At 34.6% G+C, this 25,594-nt stretch overlaps 1 protein-coding gene across 9 annotated transcripts in view; it reads left to right on the forward strand.

Annotated features, from left to right (window-relative positions):
* CdGAPr (GTPase-activating protein CdGAPr) overlaps window positions 1–25,594 on the forward strand; it is a 514,430-nt gene that overhangs the window by 342,958 nt on the left and 145,878 nt on the right. For 8 of the 9 annotated variants that reach the window (XM_090388748.1, XM_090388756.1, XM_090388774.1 and 5 more), the window contains one exon: window positions 25,075–25,152. In XM_090388748.1, coding sequence (XP_090244874.1) covers window positions 25,075–25,152 — 78 coding nt within the window. Of the gene's footprint in view, window positions 1–10,062; window positions 10,179–25,074; window positions 25,153–25,594 lie in introns of those variants that run through there. The other variant, XM_090388813.1, reaches the window with a different exon arrangement.

Below are 25,594 nucleotides of genomic sequence, written 5' to 3' on the forward strand. Positions count from 1 at the left end.
ATTACATGTACGTGTGAATAATTTTTAAGTGGAATAAATACAAGCAATTGCTTAAGTTTGGTTTGTTCTTAACATTACAGTATTATGTTGAGATTTAAAAATATCAAAAAAATGTAAGGAACAAATATTCAGCAGTGGGACAAAGGGCAAATTTTATGTTAGTTCACTTTAATGGTGGGATAGAAAGGAGATGGGGTGAAAAATCAAGCTGCAAACATATTTCACATTGTCAACAGATTACTGCTAACAGTTTCTAGTGTTTCAGTGCTTGTTTTGTGGGGAGAAAAAAACTGAATTGTTTATAGTTTCAAATGGTATAATATATACTGTTATACCACATGCATGCATTAAAAAGATGTGACTTCTTGCTCAAGCATGTAACAAAGTCTAATACCCCATCTTCTGTCTACCTTCAGCTCTATTCACAACACCATGTAGACCATTCTGACTTCTTGCCATTTTACACAGATGACTTAAAGTCAGAATCATATGTGGGATCTGCTGCTGTTTTTTCAGCTAATACTATATTGGAGCAGCAATAATATATACTCCTTGACTGCAGCATATATACTGCAGACCTGCATGCTATAGAGTTAGCTCTAGATCACATAAGAAATCACCAATACTAACGGTGTATTATATATGCTGATTCAATGAGTGCAGGCTTTATCAGCGATGTCACACACTAATCATCCAACCCTACTCTGAATTCAGCAGATAATATACACCCTCAATGGAGGTGGATTTGATATCTGCTTCTGCTGGATCCCCAGTCACATTGGGATTAGAGGAAACAATTTGGCTGACACTGCAGCCAAAACCGGCATCTCAGAATAATCTTGACCTGTTAGTCCCCTATACAGACTACAGGCAAGTAATCCATATTAACTTACATTCTCAGTGGCAAGAATTGTGGAATTGCCTGGTTACAAACAAACTATATATTGGATTAAGCCCGTGATCCAACTTTGGCAGTCGAGTTTACATAGGGATCGCAAAGAGGAAGTTGTTCTTGCTTGGATCCGCATAGAACACAGTCATCTGACACACTCCTTTTTGCTGAGGGCTGATGGATCTTCCTATGTGCAAGCAGTGAGACACCATTTTATCCGATTGTACCAGTTTTAAAAATGCTTGTTTTATCGCTTTTACTCATTTGACTGAGCTACATACACTCAGTCAGATTTTAAGTGACAATGACAATGTGTCAGCAGTTTTTAAATTTTTAAAGACGATTAATATATACACACTCATAAATTTTTTTTACCTTTATACTGAATTTTATCTAGTGTTATGTCTATATATACAGGCAGTTCTCACTTTGTGAGTTTTCGCTTTACGAGTTCCCGGGTTTACGAGTTTTTTTCTCCCAAGTATCAACAAAATCGAAAATATGAAGATTAATTGCAAAAAATGAATGTTAAACATTCATAAATACCGCATTCCAAACCATGTGCGTAGCTATACAATACAGTGTACCCTGCTTTATGATATTAATCAGTTCCAGAGACACCACTGTATTGTGAAAATATCATAATGTGAACCCAATAACACATTGTTTTTTGGTAGTTCGTTTCAAGATCTCGGAAGTTGAAATTTTCGCTGTATAACTAAGCTATTTATCTCTCTAAAATGTCATTTTTAGGTCACGAGCGTGACCATAAGGCATATAAAAGGTCGTGAGTATGGTTTGTAAATTGTATTAGTTACCAATTGGAATCATTGAATGCACTACACTTCCATCGTTATCACATGTTCCGTTATAAGAATCAATTTTAAATGCCTTTGTGATATAAGTTTTATGGTCGTGACCTCCATTTCTGGAGGTCGCGACCATAAAACAATAAAAAAAATTTACACTTTCCGGTTTATTGGGCTTTTCTGTTACTGCAAGCAATTATAAACGGGAAGTAAACTCAATCTTCTTGCATTTGCAAAAATACCGATAGCTGGAATTGTGTGGTTTTTTACTTTATTATGGTGAAATGTGTTTCCCCTTTACTGAAATCTTCAATCGTATAAAAAACATAAATAAATTTTCAGAATCTTCTCTTCATTCCTTTTATTTTAAGCTTTGTAAACTTGTTACTCCATGCGAATCGTGTTAGTTTCAATTTGTGTGTGGTGTTAAAAAAATGCTTATGCATGCAGTCGTGAAATTTATAATTAAAAGAGAAGATTATCTTCAAAATAAATGCCTCTTGAAGCATTTCTGAAGAAGACGAGTCCTTGTGCAACAAATGTGCAATAAACATTCTTTAACATTTGTAAGTCTTAAATAATTTCTCTATTATTATAATTTGCTTGATTTTACAGGTTACGTTTTAATTTCTTTCAATAAATCAATCATTGTTTGAACATAAACTAATTAGCTAACTAATTTCATTGTTGAGAACGTAACCCCTATTTTCAACCTTATGTCTATGGGAAATAAATTCCCGCTTTACGAGTGTGCACTAGGAATGAATTAACTCGTAAAGTCAAGAACTACCTGTATATACATATATAAACTTTTGACAAGGTAACCTTTTTAAAGGTTACCAAACTTACAAAATGTTCAGCTCTGTGTTTGCTGAACAGAGCTGCAGGTAGACAGATGATGAAGTATCAGACTTTACCCAGTTCTCAAGGGAAAAGGTGGAAGGGTTTGCCTTGGTGTTTGGCAAATCTTGGAGTAAATGTTTTATGAATGTTAACATTTTCACAGCACATTATAACCTTGTTGTTTTTGCACCACAAAAAATCAAATCAAACCACATCAATCTACATGTAAAACATTGGCAGTTTCAAGATTCTACATCTTTAGGTCTTTGAGTGAGAACATTTGAGAAATAACATACCATTCTATATAGTAGTACAAATAATTTTGCATAAGATATTGTTATATTAGCAAAGAGTGAAGAAATAAGGAGGTAATTAAATTAAAATTGTTAATAACAAATTAATGAAATTTTTGTATTAAATTAAAATTGTTATAACAAATTAATGAAATTTTTCTCTATAAATAACCATATAGGTAAAAGTTATTTAGCTTTATTGATTAAATGTGCTATACAGTTAAGTAACATTTTGGGAACGCATTATCAGACCATATTTGGCTGTACTGTCAACAGCCTCCTGTTTTGCCAAATGACTGTCTCCTCTCATGGAATGAGAGGAGACAGTAATTTCTTTCACTAGAGGAAATTAATAAATATTATACAGTTGTAATTAAACTGAATGATAAGTTTCAAAAATGCAAAACTATAGAGTTTTATTAAGTGTTCTATCAGAAATTTTCACAGGAATACAATTATACTAGTCACAGCATGGATTTGTTGAGAGGCAGCCAATCTGATAGGTTAGTGGCCAAGGAACTGGATGCAAAAAATAATTTTTATATATTGTACACTTGGATTTCAGAAAGGCTTTTAATACTGTTGCACATAAAAGACTGCTGTATAAATTGGAGCAATGTGGCATTAAGGGCAAGTTACTGCTATGGATAAAGGGATGGTTAAGTGGAAGAAGACAGAGAGTGGTTATCAATAGGCACTGCTCTTTGTGGACTAATGCTTATCAGTGGACTTCCCCAGGGTTCAGTGCTAGGGCTATCATTGTTTTCAATATTTATTAATGATACTGATGAAGGTATATCAGGCTTAATGTCTAAGTTTGCAGAGATTGGCAGGGTGGTTAACGACAGTAATGATGGCACTGCAACAAGATTTAGAATGACGATGAGCATAAATGTGTACAGAAAGAAAATCAAGCCATATAAAATACTTTAATTTGACTGTCCACTATTTCTTCAAAAAAATCATCCATAAAAATGAAACCTCATAATGTTTCTTAGAAATCCATACAAACCATTAAAAACGAATAAATAAAATATTAAAAAATCAAGAATTAGGGTTAATGCTCTACTGTAGAATAGCCAGATTGTTAAAAGCTAAAGGAATTAATTCTTAATCCTTTTAGCTCTTAATTCATGCTTTCTACGGCATCAGCTTTATTGCCTAAAGGCAATAAAGCTGATGAAAAGGGCCTGGTGGTAATTGTGCAGTCTATACAAAGTTCTCTGAGCAGTGCAGAACAGTGCGTACCCAGGTCTCTTGAAATCAGTTCGTTATACGGAAACTATTTTCAATGTAATGACCAAGGGGAAATCAAAAAAAGTTCGCTACATAGAAAAATTCGTTATTAAATGGAAGTTTGTTAAAGAGAGTTCATTATATATTGTTTATATATATATGAATGCCAAGAAATCGTTAAATATGTTTACAACCATTTAAAATATGCCTTTTATACTTATGTATATTTTTATACTTTATTGTCCTTTTTTTATCTTTACAAAAATATAAATATCTCCTGATATATTATGACCTACTACCATAGGATACTGAAATCCTTTTATTATCTGCTATGGATAAAGGGATTGTTCAGTGGGAGAAGACAGAGAGTAGTTATCAGTGAACACTGCTCTTCGTGGACTAATGTTTATGTAAAGTGGAGTTACACATGGTTCAGTGCTGGGCCCATTGTTTTCTGTATTTATTAATGACAGTATATCTGGCTTAATGTCTAAGTTTGCAGATGATACCAAGGTTGGCAGGGTGGTTAATGACAGTAATGAAAGTATGTGGCTGCTGCAAGCAAGATCTAGAAAAAATTATGATGTGCTTAGAAATTGAAGTTGAACATTGACAAATGCAACGTATTGCATATGGGTAGCAGTAATTCCAGAGTAATGTATCAGCTTTGTCATACTACACTCAAGATAGTAGAAAATGAAAAGGGCCTGGTGGTAATTGTGCAGTCTATACAAAGTTCTCTGAGCAGTGCAGACAGGCTGCCAGGACAACTCATGAGGGTTTTGTCAATGGTATACAGGACTTTTGCTAGTAAGGACGAGGAGGTGATTATCCCATTGTGTAAAGGAATGGTGAGGCCACATCTTGAGTACTGTATACAGGTCTGGTTCATTTTAGGAAGGATGTAGAGCTTCTGGAATGGGTACAGAGAAGGGCAATGAGATTCGTGTGGAGAACAAGGGGTGGTTGTTCTTACCAAGAAAGGCTTCAGTTCTGCAAATTACAGCATCTGGAGACAATATGTGGTGATCTGATTGGGATGTTTTAAGACTTTGAGTGGCTTGAGCAAACTCAGTGCTGATGGAATTCTTCCTCTTGCTCAGACTATGCACATGAGGCAGCACAAATTCAAATTGAGGAAGAATGGCTGTAGAATAGATGTGTGGAAGTTTGCCTTCAGCCAATAGTTGATTGCTAGAACAAGCTTCCATCCATCATTGTGGAAGTGGGTAGTTTGAATAAATTCAAGGAAGAACTAGACAAACTATTGGAGGGAATGAGGTGAAATAGGAATTTATTATTTTTTTTTCGCTGATGCTGTATCAAGTTTGCTTTCTTGCATCATTTGCTACTTTTAATACTTAATACTAATCCTATCTCCATCCCCATTTTAAGCCTATATTTTTTATGACTTAGTTTTTAGCACATTATAGCCCAATCAAGCCGGAAAAGGGGGGGGGGGGAGATTGGGGGTGTCCAGTACCTCTCCTTGCAATTATTTAAGAGGCCATTCAGATACCTTAATAATATGTTTTATCTAAAAACAAATATGCAAAGATAAGAGTAGCCTGTTATGCACTTTCTGCTGGACCAGTGTTAGCTCTCGACTTCCCTGGCCACAGTTGCCGATGCTCTTGTAAAACCCAACACAACTCAACCAATCAATCGGTTAGCGTCAACGGGTTGAAATTTTCAAAGATCAAACGCAAAAAATATCACCATCTGTTCCGGTTCTAAAAACATCACCCAAAGAATAATGCAAAGTATTTACTGATTTTCGAATTTTAACGTTTGCATTTTTCCATATATTTTTGTTTTGTCAAATGAAATTGATACACTAGTAAACTTTCTGGCCAAACATTTTTAACAGTTGGTTGAAAATTCAAATTGGTCATTAAGTGGAATTCGCTGGTTCATCTCAGGGATTTTGCAAATGATGACCAAGCCTATTTGGCATGCGCCTCCTTGTTGTTGTTGCTACATCAATATATTTTGAATTAATTTGACCCCCATAAATTCAATGTCTCTGATAGGTACATTAGTATTGAATTACTCAAACCTTATCCATTCATGGTTGTTTAAGGTAAGGAGTAGTGGACAGAGATATGCTTATCCACAAAAAAAAGTGCATATCCTGTTGATAACTGTGGTCTGCAGTGTTGGTATATTGGCTAAAAAAAACAGAACAGTAATGGCCAGGGATTTACAGCTGAATTAGAAAAGAATTTATATATTATTATTATTATTTTTTTAATCTCTTTCCCTCTCTGTCTCCCTCTCCCCAGTTGTTGGAGGAAAAAATCTCTTAACAACTGGGACAAATTTTATGAGATGGTAGCAGTAGGCACTTTAAGTGCCAATTGTTTCAATGTCTTCATGCTGGAGGGGTCCCAGATATTTTTTTTGGTCGCAAAGAGATCAAGTAAATGAGCTAGTGCTAATAACAAGGTGAAATGCTATCGGAAAATCTTTTTAAAAATTTTTTTTTTTTGAACTAAATTTGATATTTAAATCTTTATTTGGGAACTAAATTTTTATTCTAAAAAAAAAACTGGATTCGGGGCAAGTGCTAAATTTAAATTACATATAGAGGTTTTGAGTGGTTTGAAAATCAACTGTATTGTAATCTGTTATTATAAATCATGTAAATACACTATACGTATAAACGTTCCATAGTTTTAAGGTAAACTTTCTTGCATTTTATTTAACATATACAATATTTATGTCTCATTGCATAATTTACGTATTTAAAGTTTATATTTAAATCTTTACATTTTGTTGCTACATTTAGTTTGCTATAAAAATGAAATGGTGCCTAAAAATCAGCGAAAAACAAACACTGGTCACATCCATCATTTAAAATTACTTACTATATTTTCAATGGATTTAAGAGTGCCACAATTAAGAGTGCTACGCAGGGGATGCCTGTTGAACCATCACAAATTTCTTTTAAAAGTTAACTAGTAGAGAGAAAGTTTGTACTGTTTATAAATTTGGTGCATGATTTGGATGTTTAGGCATTACGTGTACTTATAAGGAAAAGCTGGATTGACACCAACTTTTATTTATATATATAAATAAACACAGATTATAATAAAATAGTAAAATTAAAATGATGTAGCTAATTATTAATATTTGGATACACTGAATGGAACGTTAACTAGGGCTAGCTCCACTCAATATATCCCATCAATAATTAGCTGAGGCTATATGTTTCTGTTTGCCATTTACCAGTTTTTCTAGGTTCAAATATCCTTATTCCTCTTCACCTTAATTTTGGCATAAGCCTTTCCTTTCCTTTTCACTACATAAATAAATTAATTGCACTAATTAATAGTTGGTACTCACTTTTATTATTCTTGATTCACTTCCATTATTTTTTATTAATAATTTTCACTGCTATCTGTCGGATTAGTGGTTATTCTGCCAGTTTTCTGCTAAATTTAATATATATTAATGTAATTAAACTAAACTGATAGCATATTCGCAGTAAATTCTCAGTATATCTGAACCTAGAAAAACTGGTAAATGGCAAACAGAAACAGATAGCCTCAGCTAATTATTGATGGGATATATTGAGTGGAGCTAGCCCTAGTTAACGTTCCATTCAGTGTATTCAAATATAAGTTCTGCAAATTGCAGTGGCTGGAGACTAGGCACCTGCGCGGTGATCTGATTGAGGTGTATAAGGCCTTGAATGGGTTGAGCATGCTGAATTCTGATGGGATCCTTCCACTTGTTCAGATTACGAACCTAAGGGGGTATAAATTCAAATTAAGAAAGGACAGATGTAGAATAGATGTGTGGAAATTTGCCTTTAGCCAGCGGGTGGTTAATTGCTGGAACAAACTTCCATCTGTCGTTGTGGAAGTTGATAGGTTGAATAAATTTAAGGAGGAACTGGACAGGCATTTGGAGGGAATGGTGTGATTTTTTTTTTTTTTTTGGCTGATGCTGCATAAGCTCATACACTTGCGTTCTTGCATCACATGCCACTACTACTACTACTATAAGGATAGTAAAGACCTATATAGTAATATATAGACCTAGGATAGTATATATATATGCAAGTGATACGTCAAATATGTTTTGAAAGCAAAGAGGTTATATGGCAGTTGTACCTAAGTGCGCAACCAAGGCTGCATTAAAGCAGTGGTCTCCAAACTTTTTTGGTCGCGCAACTTTATTTTATTTAAAAGGACTAGCATGCACCCCAGAATAAAAAATTAAATTTATAAGTTTAATATTATTTATTTATAAATCATTTACATGGAAGGCATTATATCTAAAATCACATTCATAAAATCATTTGTTTGATTGTTTGTTCTACATTTGTTCAGTAAGCTAAACAAGGATGGAAGATATACTCTGAGCCCGAAGCAAGCAGGTGGCTGCTTCGTTTTGACATTGGCAAAACCAACGGCATGATCAAACAAGCTGCATATTGAAGTACAGTATTAAAAAAACATTTATTTGTAATTTTTATTTTAAATTACATTTCGAAAAACTAAAGTTTTCATAATTAATAAATATTGATTTATTGCGGATTGTCTCGCGTACCCCATGGATCATCTTGCACAGCCAACTTTGGAGACCACTACATTAAAGGTTACAGAAGTATACAATTAAGTTCAAATGAAGTGATGGAATTGCAAAGAACACAAGATCCCAGAACTAACATAATCAGGTGTAGTTCCCCAATGAAATACCTGATTATGTACCAACCTTTTATAGCTTGCTTCAAATTTTTCAAACTACTTTACCTTTAATTTTCCTTAGTCTTTTATCTTACTTTATATTTTCCCTCCTTCAATTTGATGCTCACTATTTCTCTTTGTATATAGTCATTTTTATTTTTCCTTTTTAGCTTCTTTCCTTTTAATTGGCTCTTTGATTCAGCCTTTAATTTTGAATAATTAGACATCTTTTAGGTTCTTTACATTCTTTTTTCACCTTAATTTTTCTATTTATTACTTTCTTCTTTCTATTAGTTTGGACTACCTTGTGTTCTTTGCAATTCCACCTGTATGCATTTTCCATCACTTCATTTAAACTTAATTATATGCATATGTTTCTCTGTGTGTATATCTCCATTTCTGTATGAACACTGAGTTTTCTGAAAAGAAAATTCAAGGTTTTATGTTTAAAACAACTCAACTTTATTATTATTTTTACATAAATATATATAATAACAACTTTATTTATCATCAATTTGCTATGCATAGAACGGATAATTTGACCAGTTCCAGGGACCCCAGTTTGAGAAACGCTGTTCTAGAGGAGATAAAGCATTTTTACTGCGAATCATTAATCTTTGATCCTCACGTAGCAGAATTTAAAAAAAAAAAAATAAATAAAAAATAAATTTAAACAAATAAATAAACATTCTTTTGATCATGGAGGGGCTAAAGTTTCTACCTGTGACGCCATTGCTTTGATCCTTGGGATGTTTTTCCATCCTATTCCCTAGCCGTTGTTTTGCCCCTAATGAAACGTTGCTATTAATTTGGAACAGAAGTTCCGATATTTCTGACTTGCCCCAAATTCCTGTCAGCCGAAATTAATTTTACAAATTTTGGCAGACATGATTTTAACCAAATTTAGGTTTAATATACTCTGTGTACACAATTTTTTTGGGCACACTGAAAAATGCCTGACCTTAAAAACCGAAGCGCTCTGTCACCGTAGTGATGCACTAGCGGTTTGGTTACATATCCCGAAGTGGCCGTATATAATACCGTATCTCGGCTTTTTGTGGTTACTCCGCGCGTGTTCTCGGAAGCGGAAGTCCAATATTGTTGCTGCTCCTCAGTCCTGCACGTGGACTCCCCCTAGCGTCTACTAACATCAAAACTTTTTAGTGCCCCTCCCATGTACTGCATATGTACGCTACTGACTTCCGTGCAGCTTGCTTCCAAAGTTGGGCTCGGCATCGTGCCGCTATATTGGCGACGTTATCATGCCGTCGGCGGACGGATGTAATGGCTGCTTGGACCACTCCTTTGTCGTAGTGTTTTTGTGGATGCTTGAGATGTGATCGTATTAACAGTCAAGCTGGATACGTTGACGACATTGTCGAGACCAGCGGCTTGCCAGTTGGAATGGGTAAGAAATTGTACTATTTGTTGTCAGATCACCATTCTTGTTATGGAATTATTGGTCATGACTTACTCACTGCCGTCAGCGTTTGTGGTTAAAAAAAAAAAAAGAAAAAGAAAAAAGAAAGGTGCAGTTCCATTTTTCGTGGAGGTGCAAGGAAAGCAGTTAGGGAGATAATATTATGATGTTGCTGGGATGGGCTGTTCATGTGCGCTGAGAGTAGTGTCTAAGCTAGGTCAATGGGTTGGCCTTATTTCAAATACTTTGTCAAGTTCGTAATTACTTTCTTTGATGTCATTTTGTTTGAATAAATTTGATAAACCGAGATTGTCCCTCTTCCATGCATTAATTTTTCATGCAAGATAGAAAGTTATAATACGTCTAATTTAATGACGCATCTCACTATATATATATTATTTCAATTTTCATTTTCACAGATTTCGTACTGTCATGTGCTGCTGGCGATATTATTTGAAGGTTAGCTTGCTTTCTCTAGGCTTTTCAGATAATACCTATTATCCTTTATCAATATTATTGGTTAAATAAGGCTCCATTGGAGTGTTCAAATAAAAATTATACCTGCTAGAGGGAAAATAAAAAGTGATTGTTATAGTATCCACAAAGAGCAAAACATATTCATTGTATATAATAAATAGCGCAATACAAAAGTAATTTCTTCGTGCATCATAAATTGAGAACATTGAGAATTTTAACATTTTCGGACAGAAGAAAATAACAGCTGCGCTTCAAGTTCAATCTCCATTTCTGAAAATGCTAGCCCCCCCCCCAAAAGTTTAAGGCAGTAAAAGATTAAAGTAGCTGACTGCAGTAGACTCTAAATAACGGCACATGAGATCGGTGTCGGGAAAAAGAAAACGGCAAGTCACGTGATTACTGTATTTATTATTATATTTGGCCATATGGTGCAAAGGAAGCCCTAGGCTTTTCCTGCACCAACCAAAAAAAAAATTTCTGAGTTACCCTGAGAGAGAGAGAGGAACAAGAGGCAAAAGTAGAAGGGAATCACCAAGAAAGAGAAGAATGATGATATCCAGCTCAGGACACGGGTGTGTGCCAAGCTAGATGTGAGTCCCTGAGGTGTATTAGCATTAGCATTAGTAGAGGCATATGATGCAAGAAAGCAAGCTTATTCAGCATCAGACAAAAAAATAAAAAAAACCCTCTCCCATTTCACCCCTCTGTTCGTTCGAAATACCTGTCCAGTTGAGCTTTAAATTTGTTTAGGCTATCAACTTCAACAACAAGTGATGGAAGTCGGTTCCACCAACCAACCACCCGCTGGCCAAAGGCAAATTTCCGCACATCTATCCGACATCCGTCCTTTCTCAATTTGAATTTATGCCCTCTGAGGTGATTATTCTGAGAAAGATGAAGAATCCCATTGGCATTGAGCATGCTCAAACCATTCAAAGCCTTATACACCTCTATCAGATCACCTCGCCGGTGCCTAGTCTCCAGACTCTGTAATTTGCAAAACTTAAGGTGTATCATGGATTATATGCTGTTTTATATTTATTTTAAACGAAAAACCCCTCACTATGGCTTCTAATGTTAATAAACCTCATACAGAGAAGAAAAGAAGAATAATTAAGAACATTAAAGCTTAGTGACAAACTTGATATAATAATAGAAAATAGAATGGGTGTAAGTAGGAGTGTTTTAATGGCAGAGTATAATATTGATTCGTCAACATGTTTATGTTTTTTATGTGCAGTTCATAAAATTACATTCTTAATCTCTCTATTTCTTTTTTAGCCTCATTATTTTTGCATTAAATATATTTAAAATAAAACTTTCTAGATAACAGAAAAATCAAAACAACGGCATCTTGAATCCCCGAAAATGCTGTTATTCTGAAAGTCTACTGTATTTTTAGTTCGTACTCTTGCATAACAAGCTTTAGTGAGCATAATCATAGCTGCGATTTTATTTTGTGTGGTGGGCAGTGGAAGATCAATTTAATGGATCTTCATACTTGGACTGCAGATGCATTTTGAAATTTTGATTTTTTAACTTCAATTGCACAAAGTTGATATTTGGTCTGCGTTTAACTTAATTACAGCACCAATTCTTAAAAAAAAAAAAAAAAAAAATCTGTTTCTGTATGTCTCTTTTACAAGTTAGAGCAGTTTATGCTTTAACTACACTAGTTTAATTACTGTTTTATTAATTAACAGTGTTTAATGTGTGGTCCATCCATTAGGAATGTCACTATACAGGTCATAAAGATAAATCGTCATATTAAAAATTAATGGTGTTGAATGGGTGCTATATAACACACATATTACATAACTACAGTTTCAAATGATAATTTATAAAGTTCTTCCAGTCTGTGATTATAATTTGTTTTTGTTTCATATCAGTCTGTGATCTTTTAGCCCCTGTATCACAGTTTTATTCGTTACAATAACTAATGATATAGGTGGTTTTGTCTTAAGTATATAAACTATTGAAGTAACTTACCATTGTTAAATGTCAGTTTGATTTAATATCAGGATAGAGCAATGTTTTATTAAATGCAATAGAACATTTCGAAGGTTATTAGGCTGTAGCAGTTTGTCTTTAGACTTGATTTGGAAAGATATTTTTTTCTAGGTGTTAGGCCATAGGGCCTAACACCTAGAAAAAAATAAGATAAGCTTATTACAGCCATATGTGTGTGATATTATTGACCTAATATATGAAATTGACACCATTTTTATAGGTTGCCATGAAATTGCAATGACATTTCCTTAAAAGGAAAATCTCTTTTTTGATGTGCCTTTGGGTTTTCCATCATACTTTAAATGGTGGGAAATCATTGACACATATGTTACTCGATGGGATTTTTATTATAACCGCTGAAATTTTGGCGACTATCATTGATGATTACCAGTTTGTTGTTTGTTTGTTATTTTGGTTTTTAGGAGCATTAGCAACTAAGGCCATATTGCTCTGTGGATATGCGGTGGTCATTCCCTGACCTTTCCGCCTCCTCCGTATTTGGTGGTCACGGGCTCGAACCCCGGTCTAACAAGAAGTGTGTGCTACGCACTGCTGCTCCTGCCCACCTGCCTATGGAGGCGCCATTATTGCCAGTGCTTATATAACAATATACAACAGTACATGTTCTATTTTGTTTGGCTTTGAAATAAATTGTATAATGCATTTTGACTTTTACTCTTTCTCCGTTTATACACTATAGTATTTTCAAAATTGATTCTGGGTAGCAGTTTTGAAAATTTACCTAATATGTGAATCTATTTTAGATAATCAAAAGATGTAATAAAATATGGTTATACACTCTTAAAAAAAACTACGTAATATTGATGTAACACTGTTGTTATGTATTTATCAGCGTTATGTACATGTAGCACAGTGCTAACCTATGATAATGTAAATTTTTTGTATATATTATGCTGGCTTAATAATTCATTTTATATTACAGATAAATGTATTTATCAGTAATATAACAGATATATTTATTGGAATTAGCATTTGATTTGATCAATGTTTGCATTTGATCAATGAGTTATCGAACAATATTCTGTAACAGTTAGGAGGCCGTTACCCCACTGTACAAGGCAATTTTAAGATCACATTTGAAACACAGTGTCCAAGTGTGGGTGACTTCATCTGAAAAAAGACAAATGAGCTACTTGAAAGGCTCCAAAGAAGGGCAACTTGCATCGGCAATAGGGGAGTCGTACGAGGAAGGACTTCAAATATGTGGGCTACAGATTGGCAACAAGGCACCTTAAGAGGTGGGGGGGGGGGACCTGATTGAGGTTTATAAGGCTGTGGCAGAATTTTCAGTATTATAAAGAATTCCCGAACTAGGGCTATTAATTCAAATTACAGGGGAAGAAGTTTAAACTAGATTGTAGGAAATTCTCTTTTAGCCAGCAAGTTGTTCATTACTGGAACAAGTTGCCTTCTCAAGTAGTTGAAGCTGACAGACTATATGGCTAATACTAACAAACTCGTAGTCTAATTTTTTAAAAATTTTTGTTTTCCCAGTGCTTATGTCACACCAAACTGACTCAACCTTGCACTGGTTACCCATGTCAAATGGATGCACTGCCTGAGATTTTAAGTGCTTCTTAACTAAGAGTGTAATCCTCCCTATCCTGTCTATCCCCTTTTTGAACATATTGTACTCCCTATATTCAAATTCTGCATTCCTTATATCTGAGTGACACCATCTCTCTGATATCTGCATGTTTGCATTTGATAATTTGATCAGCACTTCAAATTCGTCAAATTTATTTACTGTGCTCCTGGTATTGGTGTACATGCAAGTATACATGCATTTGTTCTATTACCCCAACACACTGCACAAGACTAACCCATCAGTCTTGTGCACAGTCTCTCCAGAATTGGTTGGGAAGGCTCTCATTGTGTTCTGTTCTATCACATCTGGGCAGAATTACAGACACCTTCAAATTTAATCCTAAAATGTGATTTTTTTTTTCTCAGCATTTCCCTATATTTAAGTCTTTAGATCTTTTCTCTTAATATCATTGGTAACAACTTGTATAACAACGTCACGTTTTGTGCCCTTAAAAGATGATATCTGCTATGCAACACAGTCAAGTTTTGCTCCTGGTAGTATTCTATCTATCCTTTGTGCCCAATATATTTCCCTTTTTCTTTCGCTGGAGAAATACTGCTCTCTATTGCCCCTGCTGAAATAGAAGACTTAGCCTATTTTTTCTCTGAAATATCAGCTTCTTCTACATATGACTCATATTTTCAGAATATTAAAACTTGTCGAACGTTGCAAGATCAGTTTTGCTACCTCCACTTCCTATCCTTATAACAAACCTTTTACAGAAGTTGAACTCTAGCAGAGTGGCAGGACTGAATAGCATGTGTTACATCATTCTGCAAAACCTAAATGACAAAGCCTTGAAATCCTTACTGCTTTCCTACAACTGGATATTTAAGGAAAATGATTCTCCATTATCTTGGTGTCATTCATGTGTATTAGTCTTTCCAAAGCCAGGTAAAGATCCCTCTTTGGGGATCTTTACCTGGCTTTGGATGACTATAGGCCAGTCTTGCTTACTCTTGAAGTATGCCATATGGAGATATGGCATACTTCAAGACTTGCACAATATATGTTTCAGAGGATACTTGCCCCATTTGATCGAAAACTATTATTATAGAACTCTTCGGGTTTGTTACCAGGGCTCGTTTTTCCTTTCTGCACATTCAGGAACAAGGTGGCCTGGGGAATGTTATTTAGATTCAAATTCCAATTGTGCAAGAGTTCTTTTAAATTGAAGACCTGCAAGTGTCTATTCTCACTCTGACATTATTTGCCGTAAGAATAAATACCATGATATAGGACATCCCAAACACAGTGGTGGCATATATGTATGTAGATGACCTTACTATATTCTGCTGTTCTCAGAACATGAATACTATAGAGCAGCATTTCCCAAACTTTTTTAGTCACAGAACACTTTTCATCTCACAACATATTCACGGAACACATATGAAACACAAGTTTAGCGAGAGTCAAAGAACTGTTGCTAATATTTTTATTACATATGGCGCACTGTGCATCAGGAGCAACTTTATTTCCAACACATGTAAAGCCGAAATCCAAATAATTGTCATTATATTTTCGTTTTAGCCTTTTATTAGTTGTTTCCTGTTTTTTCACTTCGGATTTCTGGGGAACAAAAGGCTGCGATTGTTCATCCTCGCTTTGAAGTGTGACAATATTGTGTTCATTTTCATCGAGCAAGTTGCACTACTAGAAGTACTTTGCTTCTCGTTTTAAAGTTCCTTTTTTCAACCACAAATCTATAGTGACATATTTTAGTAATAATATTTTGAAATATTAATAATTATCAAGAAAAATTTATGCAAGGAAGTGAGTTTAGTTATGATATCAGTTCATTTCCTCCTCTCCTTCAACCAGTGTGTGTACTCCAGGCTAAATCGCATATGAATGGCATACTAGATCACCACATTGCTACTTTTTTGTAGGTGTTATTACCTCTACGCATAGTTCTCTATGCAAAGCCTGCCAAAATAAAGTGTTCCGCGATCTATTTGATTATTAGTCTATGCCAGTATATTAATAACCAAAAAAAATTATGTTAAATATTATATTAGAAATTAATAAGAGGAGTTTACCTCTTATTAATTTCTGTTTTAATTTCTGGAGGGTATCATACGGAAGTGTTCTACATACTATATTGAGGTAAACTCCTCTTATTAATTTCTAATATTATTATCAACGTAGAACATATTGAGTATTACAGCTCTGATTCATACTATCTAGTTAAATATTATAATGATACAAAAGTGGTGTACTCTAAAACATAAGCAAAATTTATTTATTTATTTTTTAATTATTAATTACGATTTTTTGCGGAACACTTGTTCACATCTTATGGAACACTAGTGCTCCGCAGAACACAGTCTGAGAAACGCTACCATAGAGCAGTATTCAACTCCATACAGCGATAAATAAGTTGGAAGACTGGACCCTACAAAATAGTTATTGAATTTCTAAACCCAAATTCCACTGCCATCTATTTCCGTGAAAGATGGGCCCTACACCCTGACCATGAACTGCGGATAATGGCACACGTGCAACTGCATGTAGGCACCTCCGTAGCCAGGTGGGAAGGAGCAGCAGTGCGTAGCATACGCTTCTTGATTAAACCGGGGTTCGAGCCCGTCACCACCAAATACGGAGAATGTGGAAAGGTCAGGGAATGACCACATATCCCAGAGCAATATGGCCTTAGTTGCTAATTATTATTATTATTATTATTATTATTAGCCACATGGTACAAGGAAGCCTGAGGCTTATGCTGCACCAGCCAAAAAAAAAAAATTCCCGAGTTACCCTCTGAGAGAGAGAGAGAGAGAGAGAGAGAGAGAGAGAGAGAGAGAAGGAAATAGAAAGGAACCACCAAGAAAGAGAAGAATGATGATATCCAGCTCAGGACCCTGGGTTTGCCAAGCCCATACTCACCAGATGTGAGCTCCCGGGGTTAAATGCTCCTAAAAACCAAATAACAAACAAACAACAAAGTAACTGCATGCTGAAAATATGTCATCAATACTCTCCACGACAGTGCACTTCAGACAGCCATTGGAACTTTTAGAATTTTTCCAGTTTGTATATAAAAGTAAAAGAACTCCAGAGGCAAACCCTCCTATGTATATATGCAGCTAAAATACAAAGTTTCCTCCCACATCACAGCTGGAAATATCTCTATGATCCCCAGTGATTTTCTTCTATGAAATGAAACTTAGTGAACCTTGATCTGCAGACTTAAAAGAACTTGTGTACATTTGGAATTTGAATATAAGTAACATTCACCAGGATACCGATACTCCTGATTCACCATGGAAGAGCCTGACTCCTAACTATGATCTATCCTTCAGCCAGTGGGGTAGGAATGCTCTACCATATTATAATTTCCAACAACTGCATGCTGCACATGCTTCAGAGAATCCAAATAAATATAAAAAATAAGCAATGGTGCCAAATCTGATAATTGTGGGAGTAGTAGTTGTTTTTCCTTCCTTCACAGACAGTGTCATTATACAGTATACTTACAGCTAAGCTATAAGCAATTTTTTTAGCATTTGTTAAAATATATAATCTCACCTTATGGCCCACACTAATCTAGAAGACTCCCTTAGTGCAGTATCAGTTATACAAAATAATCTCCATGTTTCTCATCCAGTTCTAAAAGATATCCATTCTCAACTTCACTGCTTTCAATGACAAAATGAAAATACCTTTTTGTTGGATACCAGGCCACTCTGGTATTGAAGGAAATTAATAAACAGACCAGCTCGTTTCCACCATCTGTCTGTTTAGTTCCATACACAGATGAGAACACATTCTAAAAGGCATTCAAACTGGAATGGGCACATATATGATATGCAGAAATAAACAACAAACTGCTATATAAAATGGGAACCGCAATTTATTGATGTCAAGTTTCCAGCAAACCGACGAGAGGAAGTTATTTTAGCACAGTTACGTATTGGCCATACACATCTTACCTGCCTCTGTTTGCTTGTGGGTGGAAGGCCCCCCTCAATGCTCTTTATGTCAAACACTGAGCTGTGTTTGACATAAAAGAGCTTCCATCTTTAAAACAGTTTCCAATTTATAGAACTCTCCAACAATAAAACACATTCTTGGAGATAAAGTAAATATAGATGAACTTTTTCTGTTCCTTCACAAAATTCAGCTGTACTCCTGAATCTAATTTGCTCTGATGTACAGATTAAGCTTTCTAACTGATGAACTATAGAAATAATAAATGAGAAACATAAATGAGAAACTTTATGTCAAACACTGAGCTGTGTTTGACATAAAAGAGCTTCCATCTTTAAAACAGTTTCCAATTTATAGAACTCTCCAACAATAAAACACATTCTTGGAGATAAAGTAAATATAGATGAACTTTTTCTGTTCCTTCACAAAATTCAGCTGTACTCCTGAATCTAATTTGCTCTGATGTACAGATTAAGCTTTCTAACTGATGAACTATAGAAATAATAAATGAGAAACATAAATGAGAAACTTTATGTCAAACACTGAGCTGTGTTTGACATAAAAGAGCTTCCATCTTTAAAACAGTTTCCAATTTATAGAACTCTCCAACAATAAAACACATTCTTGGAGATAAAGTAAATATAGATGAACTTTTTCTGTTCCTTCACAAAATTCAGCTGTACTCCTGAATCTAATTTGCTCTGATGTACAGATTAAGCTTTCTAACTGATGAACTATAGAAATAATAAATGAGAAACATAAAAAATGTTTCTCATTTCCTTGATAGTAGAGGCACCAAAAATTTTCTGTAGGAGTAGAGCCTACTTAGTGTGTTGATAGTACCATGCAAGTAGATGCATGAGGGCAGGATCTCTTACAGAAACAGCAGCTGAGTACGTGATGAGTGTGTTGATTTAATTCCTTTGAGGACAGTAACCTCATCTTCAAGCACTCAAAATTTATTCATCAAAATATTAAATTTCCCCCTCCCCCCCTCACACACAAAGTCATCTCCTGTGGCATTTTATCCAGATTTAAAGGCATTTTGTGCAAATTTAAATTATTATTTTTAATAACACCTGAGCTTGACTCATATCTATAAATGTATATTATATCTGTAGATGCATGTGTTTGTCTCTACTTTTAATGTTGTGTTTTTTCAAAGTTTTGTTTAATTGTGAACCACTATTTAAGGGTGCACCTTCGTGGTTGTGGAGGAGGGTGGGTAACTTCTATGTTTGTATTTCATTTATTTTTATGCTTTTACAGTAAACCAAGCAGTTCAGTTAGTTTTGTAAATATGAGCAGCATTGGCCAAATTAAGGTTTTATTAAAAAAATTGCATTAAACACTACCTGTAAAAAAAAAAAAAAAATTTCAACCTAAGAGAGTGTACTCACGGTTAGTGTACAGAGCTCCAGGTGCTGTAATTGCTGAAAAAATGCTACATAATAAAAAGAAGTTTGTTTATACATTTGTATTTAACTATTTCTTATATGTATCTTATGTATGTATGTATGTATGTACTGAATAGTATCATTAGTTTTTCCTCTAGTGTCAATATTTTCAAGGCAACTGTTTTATGAAAGTTTTATGTTTACATGACATTTATATGTGTGTACCAATACTGTGATGTGTAAGAGAATATAGTATCTGTGTAAGTTTTTTTTTTTTTTACCCCTTTTTTATTTTAACATTTGCATAAAACAAAGGTGAAAGTCTGCTATGTTTGTTGTACTTCATCCAGTATATATGTGAAGTGGATAAAGTATAACATCATTGGTAGTATCATGTTTTGTAGTCCATATGAAGCCTATTTTGGAATGCCGGGTGATCAAGATAAGTTCTATGTGCTTTGTTTCTGCTGTGGCAGTTTGTAGGTCAACATAGAGGGATGGTTTTGTGGTGGTCATAAGTGTGTCCTTTTAATATTATTATTAACCTCTGGTGCAAGGAAGCCTGAGGTTTATGCTGCAACAGCCAAAAAAAAAAATTCCCCGAGTTACCCTGAGAGAGAGAGAGAGAGAGAGAGAGAGAGAGAGAGAGAGAGAAAGAAGTAGAAAAGAATCACCAAGTAAGAGAAGAATGATGATATCCAACTCAGGACCCCTGGGTTTGCCAAGGCCATGGCTCACCAGATGTGAGCCCCTGGGGTTAAGTGTGGGGGGGGAGAGAAAGAGAGAACACAAACCATCCTGATGACTACTACTTTTATGTGATATGAATATGATTTTTTTTGATATGAACATATCAAAGTTTAAAAAGTGTGTGGATTGAAAAGTTGTAGTGTCTTCCAAAATAATCCTCTATTATCCACTTTACATCCTCTGTTGCTCTGGTGACATACAGTGAAGACTAGCTAATTCCCAATCCACTTCCCATAGAAGTCTTCGAAATTGGATGATTGAATAAGGCAAACAGGATAACTGAGATTACACCTGATTAACTTGTTCAAGTAAAGTGATACATTTACCTAATTAGTATGGATTAGATGACAGAGAGGGACTTGGTCTTGCCAAATCCGGTGCAGAACTCCTGACATCTTGTTTAAAAGAGTGGAATTTCCAGGATCCCAACTGCAAGACTTATACATAAAGAAAAAGACATGTCAGTTATGCACATTTTTACACTGTTGCAATATCCTTGTGCTTTTGTTTTTATTTGATAGGTCTTTTCATAAAGATTATTATTATTAGCCATATGGTGCAAGGAAGCCTGAGGCTTATGCTGCACCAGCCAAAAAAAAATTCCCCGAGTTACTCTGAGAGAGAGAGAGAGAGAGAGAGAGAGAGAAGTAGAAAGGAATCGCCAAGAAAGAGAAGAATGACGATATCCAGAAATTGGCATTATTCACAATTTAGGAGAGTGGTGCCTTTTTCATAGACAGTTCATTTTTCAAAATAATGAGTGGAATTACCTCAATATATGCATGTAGGATTTCTCCACGAACATTCTCCTTGAATTTAAACAAATATTAAAATAACAAAATGAATGAATTCTACCCTTGCATTAAAATGAATATAAATAACTTCCAAAAATTCTAAAACCTTATTTACTTTCCTTAAGTGGACAGGAATTTTCGACCTTAGCTGTGATCACAGAATAGTAAGATTATTTTTTAGAAAGATTAATTTTTAAAAATTGACTAATAACATAAGACATACTGAGCCTTGTTGCTCTTACATTTACTATTGACAGTTCATGTAAAAGTTTGAAAACGATGTTACTTCACATTGGGTATATACACCCATTAATTCCTGTGCACACTTTCTCTAGTTCTTCCTTCACTTTATTCAAATTATTACCTCTATGACACCAGATTGTTTGTTCCATCAGTTAACTATCCACTGGCTGAAGGCAGACTTACACACATCTATCTTGCAACTATCCTTCTGGTTTTTGAACTTATGTCTCCCTCCCACCCTTTGTAGTCAGAGCAAGAGGAAGAATGCCATCAGCATTGAGCTTTCTCACTCCATTTAGAGCCTTAAATGCCTCAATCAGATTACCTTGCAGATACCTGATCTCTAGATGCTGCAGTTTGCCGAACTGAAACCTTTCCTGATAAGAGTACACTTTGTTCCCCTCACCAATCTTGTTGCTCTTCTCTGCACCTTCCAGCAGATCCACATCCTTCCTAAATTGAGGCCTTCAGAAATTCATAAAGAAACACCAAGAAATTCAGATAAGCAGAATGCTTTTGAAAATTTGTTACATAGTGTAATAAATGATTTTTATCATGGTGTAAGTAATTAGTAGTATCATTCTTTAAAGAGAACTTTTTTCAGATTGCTGAAGTTACCTGAAGTTGGCCATAATTTTAAAATGTGCCAAGGATTGTGCCTCTTACAATGGTTATGGCCAACTGTAAATACAAAAATAAAAGGATTGTACCTCTTACAATGGTTATGGCCAACTGTAAATACAAAAATAAAACGTCATTATACATATCGGGCATACTCTCCTTCTGTACATAGCTGTGAGCAAACTGAGTTTGCTACTTAGTGTATCAATCTCATATTATATAATAGGCAACCTTCACCATGAGCTGCCTGGATACTGGACAACTTTAAATAAAAATCACTGCTCCAGTGAAGTATTTAAAGCCTTTTATTTAAAATTTATGAATACATTATTTATACGAGTTTGCCTAGTTTTGTACCTTAGTACAATAGTTTTCTGTAGGGGATCTCCAATTTATGTTAATTCTCTCTTATGATGGATTACCAGAAAGCTAACCCTGGCATACATATACAGAGTAGGGCTAACCCTACTTTGTGTATGTAATTAATACACCATCAAAATACCCAGAATTTACCCAAAAAAAAAAAAAAAAAAAGTCAATTAACTTATATTAGGGATAATATATAAAGTCATTATGAAAGCCTATTCTTTATTCACTTTCAACTTATGAGTACAGCAGAGTATCAGTTATCCAGAATAATTAATGTCAGACATCTTCTGGATAGCAAAATTTTCTGGATAACCGAACACAAAGTAAAATTAAATAAATCTTGTCATAATGTACTGAGGTAAAAGAAAAAGATTTTAAATAGTGTGAAAAAAATGAATTTATTTAATTAAAAAAAAATAATAATAACTTATACAGCAATACCCCGCTTAGCACGGCTTCAAACAGCACAGGTTTCACTATAACATGGTTTTAAATTAAGTTTAAGTCAAAATTTTACTGTACATATTAAAACTCATTCAATAGCCTAGACAGGTAATATACACATGCTGCATTGTCGTACCCTAGGTACAGTACATATATATGCTGTGGTGCCAACTCTATTGTCTACTATGCACATGTGACAATAGCTCCTTTCAGGCAGTCAGCTGCAACGTGCAACAGTGTTCAGTATTCTTAATTCCATCCTGATGAGACGACATGATAGTTTTTCAAACTTTTCATTTCAAAATTTATTTTTTACCCCTTTAAATATGATCGAAAATATATCTGCATCTTGGCTAGATATTACTGCCAACAACATGCATTCTGTTTGGCAGAATGTTTTGCCCTATTTAAAGATTTCACTGATTTTGAATCGCAAGTTCAGATAATTGCCGAAGACATTGTGAAGGTCGGAAAAGACTTGGGATTTGAAACTTTGGACACTGCCAATGTACGTGACTGCACTGACTCACATGTGACTTATATGATGCAACTCTCCTTGAAGTTGACAAGCAAACTGCATATGCAGAAGAGGAAAACAATTCTGAAGTGGATAACACTGAAGTGCCACCAAAACAATTTTCAACAGAAGAACTGGAGAAAGTTTTTTTTGGGGGGGGGGGGTTGACATGGCCTGCGAGGCGATTATGAATAGAGATCCGAATGTTGAACGTAGCATCAAGATACGGCAAATTTTACAAAATGGGATTCGATGCTACAAAGACTTGTATGCCGAGAAAAAGAAGAGATGGCTTCACCAGACTTCATTATTGAAATACCTAAATAAACAACTGCTTTTTTTAAAGCTTTTTTTTTCTCATCTCTCATGACGTTACCTTTTCATTAATAAAATTTTTGCAATATTTTTTTTAATTTCATATCCGTTTAATTGGCTATCAAGTGCAAATTGTTTATAGATTTATTATAATTTGTTTATAAACTGTTTCTCTGGTATGCATTCAATTAAAACCCGTTATAATTATACCTCAATCAGCACAGTTTCACATAATACGGAATAGTTTCGGTACCAATTATCAGTGCTATGCGGCGTATTGCTGTACATAAAAATTTGTACGTTTACATATGTATGTATAGTCAGATAGATATTTTACAGCAAATTTAATGTGAAAAAAATTTCAAGTACTTTTTTAAAATAATGTTTGATCGTTTTTTGTTTCGTTTGTAGTTGTGACCTATTTTTTTGCTGCTATTTGCTCAATTTGCTTTTTGCTCAATTTGCTTTTTGCTCAATTTCCTTAATATTATCAGTTTGATTATATTGCATTCTTCCTGGTTTTCTGCCAATTTCAGTGCTGTTTCTTCCTATTGTGATATTTTACCATAAAAAAAAAACCAAAAAAACAAATAAATCGCACGGTTTCGGGCCAGTATTATTCTTACTGAATCTGGAGCTAAACTGAATATAATATGAAATGAAGAGAACAAAATATGTCATGGAAAATTGGGTTCGGAAGCGAATGACTAAACTCTATCACACATGGTTTCTGAGAAAACCCATCAGTCCTAATCCAACATTTTACCAGATATACAACGGAAAAAAAAACAGACAGAAATACTCTCATAGCATAATAAACATTTGTCTTAAATACTACCATTAATTATAAAAAAAAAAAAAAGGCCTTTCAAATTATTTTGGATAACCGAATTTCTACTGTACTTGTTTTTGTTATCTTGGAGGGCATTTGAATGTTCAAGTGTGTATCACTAATTTCAGCAAACTCAGAATATAAGTATATTACTGTACAAGTGTGCTGCATAAACATCTGTTTAAGATTTAATGCAGAGATTTTTGGAGTGTTTTATAAGTATCTGTTAGATATTCAAATATTGCAGATATTTCTATTCTTATTCAGTTTTGCACATCATGGCCAGTTCACAGTTAATCAGTCAGTAATTAATCAAAAAACCATAGCGCTTGAATTGCAGGTAGCTACTTTTAGGCAATTCTATTGATATTAGCATAATACAAGAGCAGAAACTGGAATATCCTGAGAAATGGTGCAGCATTAGAAATGTTTTTAGTCATTGATAATTGAATTTATAATAGTAAATTGGATATGTACATATTATGACAAAAGATTTAAAATAGATTAAATCTAGTTCATTTCTCATATTTTGTATTATTTCTTTTATTCAGAATATTTGTATTATTGTTGTAGGTTGGCGATATCATATCTGTGATTGACATGCCACCACCTGAAGAATCATCCTGGTGGAGAGGGAAGAAAGGATTCCAGGTAGAATTTTTCCGTATCCTTTTATAGATTTAATAATTGTTTCTGCACATAAATGCATAATATTAAATATATTTGCAATAAACATTACTTAATCAATCTTTTGCACATTGTTTGGCTAATGGGTTTGAAAATAGTTTATTTATTTTTTTTTTTTTCTAGTTGATTTTCCATCCGCTGATAACAGTGGGATTTATCATTCCATTTCAAATGATAGTACAGTCTGGCCCACTTCCACAGAACATTAGTAAAGGCACATGATGCTTGGTCTTTGAGTTCTGGTCCTTGAGGTTGTCACAGACATTCTCTCAGATATGCCAGACAAGCTGCACTTTCTATCTGGGAGTCTAAAACACTGATGGAACTGATATTTGGGTGACACTAAAGTCAAGTGGCCCCAATTTCGGCGAAGTCCGGAGGGTCTGTGACAGCCAAATCCTCTGCT

The sequence above is a fragment of the Mastigoproctus giganteus genome, chromosome 2, assembly GCF_048544385.1.
Source record: "Mastigoproctus giganteus isolate SK-2022 chromosome 2, ASM4854438v1, whole genome shotgun sequence".
Classification (NCBI taxonomy): Eukaryota; Metazoa; Arthropoda; class Arachnida; order Uropygi; family Thelyphonidae; genus Mastigoproctus; species Mastigoproctus giganteus.